The sequence below is a fragment of the Engraulis encrasicolus genome, chromosome 4 (assembly GCF_034702125.1).
Source record: "Engraulis encrasicolus isolate BLACKSEA-1 chromosome 4, IST_EnEncr_1.0, whole genome shotgun sequence".
Lineage (NCBI taxonomy): Eukaryota > Metazoa > Chordata > Actinopteri > Clupeiformes > Engraulidae > Engraulis > Engraulis encrasicolus.
The window spans coordinates 37524019-37536518 of record NC_085860.1 but is presented as its reverse complement, the minus strand read 5'-3'; the positions used below and the strand labels follow the sequence as shown (position 1 = coordinate 37536518).

At 44.8% G+C, this 12500-nt stretch overlaps 1 protein-coding gene across 1 annotated transcript in view; it reads left to right on the top strand.

Annotated features, from left to right (window-relative positions):
- Nucleotides 1-12500, top strand: part of banp (BTG3 associated nuclear protein) — an 82354-nt gene that overhangs the window by 32570 nt on the left and 37284 nt on the right. The window contains exons 10-11 of the mRNA XM_063197354.1: nucleotides 195-266; nucleotides 4148-4192. Of these exons, the coding sequence (XP_063053424.1) occupies nucleotides 195-266; nucleotides 4148-4192 (117 nt within the window). The remainder of the gene's footprint in view (nucleotides 1-194; nucleotides 267-4147; nucleotides 4193-12500) is intronic.

Here is a 12500-nt window from a genome sequence, read left to right as displayed (position 1 = left end):
TCCTCTTCATGTTTCTCTATCTCTCTCTGTCTCTATCTTTCTCTGTCTCTGTCTCTGTTTCTATCTTTCTCTGTCTCTCTTTGGCTTTCTCTCTCTCTCTCTCTCTCTCTCTCTCTCTCTCTCTCTCTCTCTCTCTCTCTCTCTCTCTTTCTCTCTTTCTCTCTTTCTCTCCCTCTGTCCCCCTCTCCCTGCAGATACCACAGGGCCATCTCCACATCGCACAGGTGCCACAGGGAGAGCAGGTGCAGATAACCCAAGACAGCGAGGTAAGCCCCCTTACAACCCCTCTGTGCAACGCACCAGACTGACACATGGCTTTCTCACATTTGCTTCACTTCACGTTTCAATCATTTAAAAGCAATCTTTCTCCAACCAGTTCAATTGGTTTCGTTCGCTCATGTCTTTTAATGTGATTGAATTCCCCCTCGTCATTTTCCCAATTGTCATGTTGATCGAACATTCAAAATAGATTGTTTTTCAAAGGTCTGGTAAGTCCCAGAACTTAACTTTCTTGGTGTCCATGATAGCAACAGCAACCACAAAAACCACAGTATGTTTGGTAATGATCAGTGAAAGAGCATCAAGAGAGAGCAAGGATCTCGGAACAGCCAAACTCCTTGTATGTGATGACAGTAATTTGCAAGGAATCTGGGAGGCTATTTTACTCAGACCCCTTTGGAGCCATGAGCGTTCTTTATCTCAGAACATCTGAAGAAGCAATTCGATCCCCATCAACAGACCACACAAGGTGATGCGTCATGTTCTTTGAACGTGTTGCCTATGATTCATTAATGTGTTGAAAAGGCATTTTCCCCCCGTCTCCATCATTTCAGGCCAAGTTTCCATGTTTTGCCTTATAGTTGGCATTTTAAAGTGGCCCATAACGACAGGTTGGTGGAAACCTGCCCTCCCGTCACCGTTGCCACGCTGGCTCCTCACGACCACTCTCTTGGCCGCCTACACCTTGCGCCCCGTCATCTGCAGCTTGAAGTGTACTTGGCAGGTCGAAACCTCCCGAAAAATATCACTCGCAAATCAAATAAAAACCTGAAATCTCAGCAATATCAACAAGAACACCAAATGCATACATGTGGCAATAGCAAAGATGAATAGACAAAAACATTGTCCTAATTCCAGCTGTCCAGCTTGAGCTAGCTCACTCTCTTTGCCTCCCACACCCCGTTCTAGTGGCCAGGGCTCTTACTAGACCGGCCGCTTGTCAGTATTTGCATCTCTGTTTTCCATCTGTTCCCTCTGACTCGTTGCTTTTGTAGATCGTTGTGTGCGTGCGTGCATGCGTGCATGCGTGCGTGGATGCATATTTTTTTAAGACATACTTTTATCCTATTGTTCTGAACATGTGTCAGTGGCTGGCCCTTCAAGGCGGTGCGTGCGCGGCACATGTGACCCCTACTGTCAGCGTTTTGTGTTTATAACCCTGTCCCGTAAATATCAAGCGTCCATGCCTCACACACTGTCTTCCTGCGGGCTCCTGCGGCCACAAAGCTTTGCATCATAGATACCTCACCAGCTGCTCACCCGTCACGGGAACAGAAAAACATTGGACAATTGGGCCAGGGGGTTTGGTTCTGTGGAGGGGACCGGACAGGTCCAAACCACCGTGAGTGAGTGGACGGCTCATGTCGAAGCGCCCACCGCTAACCCCAGTGGACGGCCTGGCCCTTTTTCTTTTTTTTTCTTTTTTTAAGCAAGATGTCAGATGAGATTTGACTCCCTTTACGGTTGACGCCGCGCGTGCACTGCAAACGAGACCCGTCCAAACGTTTTGCAAGCACATGTTAGCTGTCATACGCTCATTGTTTTTCTCGTTCTTTTTTTCTTTCTGTCTTAATGTGTGCGCAGACACACACACACACGCTCACTCACTCACTCATTCACTCACTCACTCACATACGGCTGCACGCATGCACGCACACAAGTAAAAACCCTGAACCCTTTACGTCACCATGCCACAAACCTTGCTGTCACAGATAACAGGGCTTGGACAAAATAATGGAAACACCTGTCATTTTAGAGTGGAAAGCTACCTCTTGCGTCCACAGTTAATCCTGTTGGATGTGATTCATCCTTCTTGGTGGTATGTAGACATTACCGTGGATACCGTGGCTCTTGATACATCTCAAAGACTTGCTGTCTCGGTCAAAGATGCAACAGCAACAGTTACACGTGCACCAACAGTTACACGTGCTCCTTTTTGAACTCTGATATGTCACCCATAATGTTGTATGCATTGCAAAATTTTGAGCAAAACTGTGCTCTTACCCTGGTAATTGAATCTTCACACTTCACCTTACTGTTGTGCAATGTGTAATTAATGAAGATTGGCCAACAGGCTGGTCCACTTGAGCCATGAAACTTGCCACTCTAAAATGACAGGTGTTTCCATTATTTTGTCCAACCCCTGTTGGCCCGTAAGTACATACTCTACAGAGTGTATTTCATACACACTCTGTTATGCCTTTCTTACAGTCCACACATGAAAAAGGGAAGTCCAAGCAGTGGCCTGAGCCACAGAGACAACATAAAAATGGAGTTCATCGTCCAAAATCTGTGTTGTACGAGTCCATTTTCTTACGAGCTGGACAATTAACATGGAAACATTCGGCAAACAGTAAAAATATGTCTGAGTTATGTGTCCCCCGGAGTTGTTCCATGTTAATTGGGCAGCTCCGGGGGAGCCATAACTCCGACATATTTTTACCGTTTTCTGCAAAAATGGTTTACTGCCTTCCCGAAACACGGCTCGCCGATGAAATGCACACATGCTCGATGCCGCGCCGACCACGTTTTGATTAATCAAGAACGGCGAGTGGGACAGACATGGCATTCAGTTCAGTTGTGTTCCTAACGCATCTTTCCAGCACTGTGAATACTTACGATATTAAGCCATTAAGACACGGCGTTATGAATTTGCTGTTACCAGATTGGCAGTGACCAAGTTATTGTGCATTACTTTAAGGCCCTGTGTTATATCATAGTATTGTAGTGCTATGGTAGTTAACTTTTCAATGACTATTACAGCGTGCCACTGGAGGTACGGTGTGCATTAAGGCGCTACGAAGGCTGCATTGTCTTTATTGAAATGTAACCAAACTCCAAAGTTTAAACTCATGTGCAAGAAACAGAAAAAAGGTAGTAACCAAGGAATAATCAACCAGGTCTAGAACATGTAGCGTAATGACAACAACATCTGTTAATCAGAGTGCACACAAAGTGTCGAGAGTGAGTGTTTACATGTTTATCATGTAGAGCGGAAGAACAGACAAATTCCAGGCGACTTGCAAACTCAAAGCAAATGGATCTGTATTATTTGTTTACTGGAGTCATTGATCGTTCAACAAATTGTTCAGTTGCTCCACAAATTAGGTCATTGAACATTGTTCAGTCTGCTAAATGGAATTTTAAATACTGCCGTCTACATGCAAGTTAATAAGTGCACTTGTGTGTAAAGGACAGAAAGAGAGAAGAACATAAGGAGGGAAAGCAACAACAAAACAACAACAAAACACCATAGCTCAGCTCTTCCTCCTCTCTCAGAAAGACGCCAGAAAACACCCACAGACTTAAACCCCACCAACCCCCATCACCCAACCCCCAACCCCCATCCCCCCACTCTCCATGATATTGTTTGTTTTCGGAGTTCAAAGCTTAGCAACAACAAATCCCTTCTTCGGCTGCCAGTCACCAAGGCTTGTTTTTTTTATTGCTAACAGGGCTTTTCTCATCAAATCAAATTTGCTGGTGACCGTTTGAAGCGGAAATGAAGTGCTCGGAGTTCTTCCATGTAGCTGTACCGCGGCCCAGATTCAGGCTGGGATAGGGCTCTACACAGGCCTGTGTTGTGCAGGGCTGCACACTAACAGAAAGTGTCACCGTATGTGCTGCGGGCTGTCGCAGTTTGAGAGAAATTAGTCAAACATTGACATGTTTTTGGTGCTAAACCTCGATTTTCTATTATTTTGTCATGGTAGACTGTCCCGTTTGTCTGTGTGGCGTGAGTAGGAGAGAGTTTGACAGTGAAGGGAAAATTGTGTTCTGTGTTGTGTGTATGGTCAAATCAGAAGATTATCTTTATTCTTTATATCTTGAATCTAAAGATTACATTTTGCTTTCTTTGTTTTATCAGGGTAATCTACAGATCCACCAAGTGCATGTCGGACAAGACGGGCAGGTAAGATAACACCTCCACACTTAAATCACCTGCAGACACACACACGCGCACAAACACACACACACGCGCACGCACGCGCGCACAAACACACACACACACAGCAGTGCTTTACAAACTTTTTTGCTTAACGGCCAGTTGTCCTGATTCATTTTCCTGAGCCATTCAGCCTTCACACTAGCAATCATTTCTAATCTTCTAAACCATCATAACAGCTACAGAGGTTGGACAGTGAAACTGAAACACCTGGCATTTTAGTGTGGGAAGTATCATGGATAAATTGGACCAGTCTGGTCGCCAAACTTCATTAATTGCACATTGCACCAGTAAGAGCAGAGTGTGAAGGTTCAATTAACAGGCTAAGACCACAGTTGTGCTCAAAATATTGTAATGCACGCAACATTGTGGGAAGAAGAAGGGGAAACGCACCAAGAAGGGGAAATTCTTGGTGTGTTTGTTGCTGTAGCATCTTTGACCAAGCCAGCAATTCTTGGTGATGTATGAAGAGCAACGGTATCTACATGTGAGGTAATGTCTGCATACCAAAAAAACACAGCTGTCCAAATCACCGTAGAATTAAATATGCCCCTCAATTCTCCTTTTTCCATAAGAATGGCCCATCGGGAGCTCAACTGTAAGAATAATTCTAATATGTAGTAATTAATTAGTTTTAATTTAATTCTTAACAGTCAACATACTTGGCTGGTCACCCAAATATCCCTTCAGACAGCTTCCTCTTGCGTCCACAGTTCATCCTGTTGGATGTGGTTCATCCTTCATGGTGGTATGCAGACATTACTTTGGATACGGCTCGGAGGCGGGGCATCGGTAGCCAGGCTGTTCCCTCGTAGTGACGCAACACCTCCGGCGTTGCCGCTAGTCAGGTCAAGAGCAATGCAAGTACTTTCTGAGTTCCAGAAAAAATGGGAACTCCTCCCACTTTGTCAGGAAGCAAACAACATTAGCACACCAAGGGAGGTGGGTCAACCATTCCGTTTGGGAAATGGTAATTGTTATGCTCTTGGTCAGACCAAGTCTCGAAGAGATTTGAAAGTCGATGATAATCAGGCTAGGGCATCGTCAGTGTTGTGACACACGAGACACACAAGTGCCCTGTAGGTTCCCAAGATTACATTGGATTCCTTTTTGATGACGATTACAGTCACAGAAATGTACAACTAGATTTAAAAATATATACATCATACCCCAGTAAGTTACCGGCCAAATGGCTAGTGAGATTCAATTTGTTACACGCCAAAGCTGATTTCTACCCGCAGATGGCGCTGTTTTGGGGTGTCAGTGTCAAGCACAGACACACACACGCACACACACACACACACGCACGCGCACAGGCTTCTCTTCTCCAACTTGCTGTTCAGCATCCTCATTGATCAAAGGGGGCCATGATCAAAGGAAGGTTTGTATTGTAGAGCCACGGTCACAGATGCAGCCGAAGATCTTTCACCTCATCAGCACATGATCTCAATCCCTGTGTGTGTGTGTGCGCGCGTGCGTGCGTGTGTTTGTACACGTGCTGGGTATTTCCAAGTCTGTTTCGGTACAGAGTTGTTGAAGAGTATTGTGTGGGTGTGCGTTTTTATGAGTTGTGTGTCTAGGGTTCACCATGTTTTGGAGCATATAAGGTACTACACAGATTATTCCACATACTATCCCTTTCTTTCTCTCTGTCTCTCATTCTCGATCTCTCTGTCTGTGAGAGAGAGAAAGAGAGGAGCACAGACAGACAGACAGACAGACAGGCACACACACACACACACACACACACACACACACACACACACACACACACACACACACACACACACACACACACACTATTATTTTGGAGCAGAGTTTATAATCCAATATATCCATTACATTGATTTCCAACACACACACACACACACACACACACACACACACACACACACACACACACACACACACACACACACACACACACACACACACACACACACACACACACACACACACACACAATTTGTCCTGAGATGACCCACCCCCTCTTCACTTGCAGTGGAATCAGCATTTCATAACATTCCCCTCGTTTCTGCACTTCTCCATGCATCTCCACGGCAGGCTGCGTACAGGTTAATAGGCTAAAGAGAGCCATTATTTAAAGCAGTCATCATCTTACGTCACTTGTCGGACGAGTTTCGGGTACGTGACAAAGCGACGGACCCCCAAATTCGCGCCCTGATTGGTTCTGCCTGAGATCTGACCTCAGATGTTGCGCTGGATAGGCTCCCAGATCCTCTGCTGTGACTCACCCCCCGAGTCGAGTGGGGAGCCTCAGGACATGGCTCTGTCTGAAGAACACTCAACCCCACTGGAGAGAGAGAGAGAGAGAGAGAGAGAGAGAGAGAGAGAGAGAGAGAGAGAGAGAGAGAGAGAGAGAGAGAGAGAGCGAGAGAGAGAGAGAGAAGGATGGCGAAAGATGAACAGATATTGGCAGTCAAGGAGAGAGGGAGGGTGATATAAAGAGAGATACTGAGAGAAATTAAGGAGAGAGGGGGAGAGAGAGAAGGGTGGGGATACTAATGAAAATGCAAAAAAATTGATAGTGACGGAGAGGTTGAGGGTTGAGTGAGGGAGGAGGAGGAGGAATCTGCAAGTGGTTGCACCTGCATGTCTGTGTTTTTGTACATTTTTTGTGTGTTTTTGTCTACAACTGTGAGGAGTATGTCAGTGTGTCGGGGTGTCTGTGTGTGTTTGTTTACTCTGCCAAGTGTGAGGAGCATGAGATTCTGAGTGTTTTTATATCTTAGCTGTGGCTGTCCATGTTCGGTGTGTGTTTTTTTTTTATGATGCACCACAAAAAAATATTCGGTGAGCCAAAGCTTAGATGCCTTGTGGACATGGCCCGTCACATCGAGTCCAAGAGAGGACGGTGGAAAATCGAGACTAGCATAGACTGTTGCCATAGATTAAACGCCTGGAAACCACAAGCTATTACACCCACTTCAATACCCCTTAGGGCCAGGGCCAGAGCTCAAAAACTCAGTCTGCATCCTTCACGGTTGTTTAAGGCTGTTTCGCAAGCGCCTGCCATGGATTTCATTTCCCTTCCCTTTCCTTCCTGGTTTTCTTTCGCTTTCAAATATTGTTTTATTAGCGAAGATTACAAATTGGTCTCGCAAGACTTTTTTTGTCTCTGGTCATCTTGGCCGAGGTTAATGCCGGTAATCTTGGACCGCCAAACCAAAGCAAAAGTTAGCGTTCAGCAATGGTCTGATGGGTTGGCAGTGCCCACGTGTCTGGATGCTTGAATTGCAGGCTGGTGAGAAGAAGCAAGAAAAAGAAACGGAGAGAGAGAACGGAGAGGTCCCCACTGTCTTCTGGCAGCACATGACTCTCTTTTCTTGCTTTCATTCTTTTTGATTCTTTCTCTCCAACCCCCTTTTTCTCTCTCTCAAAAGCTTTCCCCAATGACTCTTTTTGTATTTGGACTGTGTCTGTAAAATGATAGGAGCTCCACGCCAACGCAAACACGGGGTGACTTATTCCTTTAACCCTGTGTCCCGGGCCTGGGTTTTCACACACAGACCAGCATACTCTCACATTAAATGACGTTTTGCGTTTGGGCTCATCACATCGCCAAATCCCATCCCACCTCCAACCCAACATGCACTCCCACACAGCCCCTATCCCACCAACTCCCACCCCCAATGTCCCCTTCCTCAAATCAAATCTTTTCGAGAAACATCCCCCAATGTCTCACTCACTCCTCAAATCAAATCTTTTAGAGCAAAGTTCGTTCCCATGGCTTTTGACAGTACTAGCTGCAGGGGGATGTGGTGTTGCTAGTCTGCATTGTTTTTCTGTCTTCTTTGCTGGATGTGATGTGGGCAGTGGTAGTGTAAGCAAGCATGTGTGTCTGCCTTTCAAGTACCGGTTGCTACAGTAGGGCAGTGGAGGAGGTAGAGGGAGAGGCTGGGACGGGATGACACAGACTGAACACTAGCCAAGAGAAGCTCCCACATGCTGAGACCATGGCGAATGGCCTGCGTGCGTGCGCACACGCAGGCGTGCGTCTCCATTTCCATGGTTATAAAGGTTCGGCGCTGGGTTCCAAAGGGTTGCATCAGTGGTGAAGTAGGAGACTGGCATGGGATGTTGGAAATAACTTAAGTGCTGTCAGCAAGTCACAGACGTTAGTTATGATCGCTTCAGCCTTGGATTTGTATGTGTGTGAGTGTGTTTGTATGTTAGTGCTCAGCAGCGGCCTTGCAGAGAGACGGGGAGAAAAAAAAAAGATTTGAAGGCGAGTAAAGAAGAAGCTGAATACTTTACCAGTTTCATGCCCCTGGATGAAAACACACACACACACACACACACACACACACACACACACACACACACACACACACACACACACACACACACACACACACACACACACACACACACACAGTCTCTCTCTCTCTTTCTCTCAGTTTTTTTCCCCTCCAGTATTTTGTCCTCCCTCATCTTTCTTTTTTATCCTCCCCTGTGCTATAGATAGATCCTCTTGAAGCGCTCTCTCTGTTCTGGGAACAGCTGGGGGCCTTTCCACACCTCCTCTCATCTACTCGGCCTGTGGCCTTAGAGCAGTCTCAGAGGCTATGGGGTAGAAGAATTTCTCCATGAGCTTCCTTTCCTTTGTAAGAGAAGGGTAGAGTGTGCAATTGCAGCGGAAGGGCGTTGATATGTCAGGTCTAAAATTCGAGTCACATTGCACACTCGTTTGGTTGTGTTCCTGAATGGAGCGTGTAGACTGGTTGAAATGGTTGATGGCCAGATTGTTTGCAAACTTTGCATGTTTTTTTTTCTGGGAAAACATTGGATGTTTTTTTCTGAGCAAATTCATAAAATGGACAGCCCAAGGACTAAATTCACTGAGCTGAACAGAGAGCATATTCAGACAGGATCGCAGACGTAACTTACCAAGTCATATTTGGCCAGCCCGTCTGAAGATGACGAGGGTGGGGGGCATCAAAGTGGCTCTTCACTTTTAATAATTTCTGACATGCATTTGAATTTGAGGTCAAGATATTCAGTAAATAGACTGCAAGTATATTGCATTACATTACACACTGCAAAATAATTTATCCAAATAGAATAGTGGTTACTTTCTATGTACATTATACAGTCTCCGGAGCAATGTGGGGTCAGATACCTTGCACAAGGGAACTTCAGGCATGTATAAACGCTTAGGAGACCACCCACATTTTCCCTACTGATATGGGATTCGAACCCTTGACTCTCCTTTTTCCATAAATACCTCCCTAACCGTTAGATAACACTTTCACGTGAGAGCTGGCTCAAGTATAGAACATTCTGTAGCCCTGAGCAAAGCATCCAAAGTGTTTTACAACTTAAATGTTTTGACGTTCACTCATGAGCCAAAACAAAGCAAGTCAGCCAAGGAAATACATCTAAGTTATCCAGTTAGTGCATCAAGAGCAGTATGGGTTTTAAATGTCTTTTTTGCTTGAAGACTCTTTGAGCTAGTTAGGAGGAGCTGAAATCAAACCAGCCACTCTCCTCTTGATAGTTGCATTTTTTAGATCTTTTTTTTCCCTCATTGACATTTATATTTAATTTGATTGAGTTGTCAACACTCATCTTTTATTACTCAGATGTTCTTGAAATTGGCTACATGTCAAAGCAGAGCCAAAGACAGGATTGTTAAAAACTTCTTCATTAAATGTGAGTTATACCTCTGAAGATTTTGGGAGATTTACTGCTTGTTTTCTTGAAAATATGCCTCTAGTTCATTATTGTGTGCACTGTAGTTGCACTCTGTAGTAGCTAGACTGATGGAGGCCTTCAGCACACCAAACTGCCAAAATCCAAATGCTGGAGTAAGGGCAAAGGTGTTAAGAAACTGTACAATTCTGGGCATAACGTCTAGCCTCAACATTGAGCCAACACGGTAGTTTGCTTGTGCCTGGAACGGAATTCCCCCTTTAGAAACTTTCTCATTCTTCTGACTACCTCAGGGCAGGTTGTTACGATGAAGGCGAAGTTCATGTGTGGTGCACTGCACGGGCAAGTGGATGACTTCAGGGGGTGAGTAGGTGGTGCTCAGGTCAGGCATGTTGCTCCAGCACAGGCCTGAGGTGTGGGGGCTTCCAATAATGTGCAAGTCAAAGGCCCAATGTCCTGTGACCTGTGACCTGCTTCTTCTCTGCCTCTGTCTTTTAAAGGAACAGTCCACTCGTTTTTGATTTTCACATATTTGCAGTATTTCCAAGTATTACAAATGATCGTGATTAGATATCATTTTCTTCTCCGCGTGTTCAGGAGAAGATTTACTTTATTAGCATAGCTTAACACAGTCACTGAAAGTAAATGGTACCATTAGCATCAAGCCACAAGTGAGTACTGCATGCAAAAAATACTGCATGCTGCATGCACTGCATCACTGCATGCCGTTTTGCACTCTAGTGCAAGTACATTTGAGGATTTTTCATTTGGTGCCATAGACTTGCATTGCTACGTTAAATGTGGCTATGCTGTCAAACTAGACATCGCAAACACATGGAGATAAAAAATACTATGTATTCTCATATTTTACCAGGTCTTAACTTCAGATCACCAATGTCCTGAAATAAGGTGGAGTGTTCCTTTAAGCTCGCTGAACCCTCTGCATAATCAAAGCTGTTAAAGTGAGGCATGCTCGGCTTGGCGCAACAGGCCGTGTTCCAAGAGCTAAGCATGAAACAGATGCATGTCCACTCCTCCCAATGTCGTACTGGTTACTGTCCCTAAGCGGCATTACAGTATCAACCTGGACCGCTCCTTCAAAGAGTGGGTTCCTTTGTGAGTAGTATGTGAGATATCTGATCCTTTTTTGACTGTTGTTTATAAAGTATTTCTGTTTCTGTGAGCCTTGAAGAGGAAAGTTCAAGCTCGAGCCTGGGAGAGCAAACTTCAAACTTATTTTGAGCTGAGAGAATCTGAAGCAAAGAATATTATATCCAATATTATAATCTCCGAAACACTTGGCCGTCAGCGGGAAGGGGTCTTTCATAACTTGCATGAAGACAACGGCAATCTGGAAGCACATTTTTGTTTTAGCAATCATGGTTGCCACAGGCACTGTTATGTCAGGTCACGCCTATCTCACGCCTTTCGTAAAGTCTTCACGAAAAAAATAGATTAATTTTCGTGGTGCATTCACGTTATTGCCCGTTTTTCGTGGTAGGGCAACGAAACGCTGCCTATTCACTTGAATTGCCCCACTGCTGCTATGGTTATCCAAGCGTCTGCAGGGGCGGGGAGGGGGTGCTGACAGAACACTGCTGATACACTCGGGACTCACTAATTCGACGCCCTTTCGGTACTTACGCCTTATGTCCCCTAAACCTAAACCTAAACCTAACCCTAAACCTAACCCTAACCCTAACCCTAACCTTAACCCTAACCTTGACCCTAAACCTAACCCTAAATTGCTTATTTGAAATGTTTGATTACCATGTGACGGTAGGCTACCGAAAGGGAATCAAACTAGTGGGTCGCTAGGCAACAGTCGGGCAATTCAAGTGAATAGGCAGCGTTTCGTTGCCCTACCACGAAAAACGGGCAATAACGTGAATGCACCACGAAAATTAATCTATTTTTTTTCGTGAATACTTCACGAAATGAGTGAGATACGGTTGGAGCCAGAGAGGGTGTGTGTGGGTGGCACTCCCTCATATGGTGAGATGAGACTAAGCATGTCTCTGTGAGGGTGAAGGGTTTCGTTGCAAAACGGTGTATATCCATTTTGTAGAATGTTGGGAAAGTGACATTTTTTGTATTGGGCATTACATTGCAAAATGCATTTTATATAGGTTTGAAATGTATGTTCCCAAAATATTTGAATGGCAAGAATTCCCACATGGGTGATGGGACCTCTGAACCATCGTTTCCAATAATAACATGCAAAAGTAAAAAAAAAAAATGGTGGATACATTTATACACATATACAGTACAGCATATATGGGTTGTAATGGCTTTGGTAATTTTTAGACTTTTTATGTGTAGATGAAAGTAATGCAATAGTAGTAGTCCATTGAGTGCTTTTATCTTCTCTTTTTATTAGGCTTTTAATTGTTCAGCATTGTTCATGGTCTGCTATAGGTCCCCTAACGTGACTCCCGCCAGACCCTTGTGCATTTCCGCTCAGCTTCGTGACTGCACACAAGGATCTGGAGGACCTTTGGATTTGCCCCACTCCCCGGGATATCCAGAGATGTGATGTAGTCAGAATTTAAACATAGTGAAGAAAAGGGAAAAAAAAGTGAAACGTGACCGACATCAA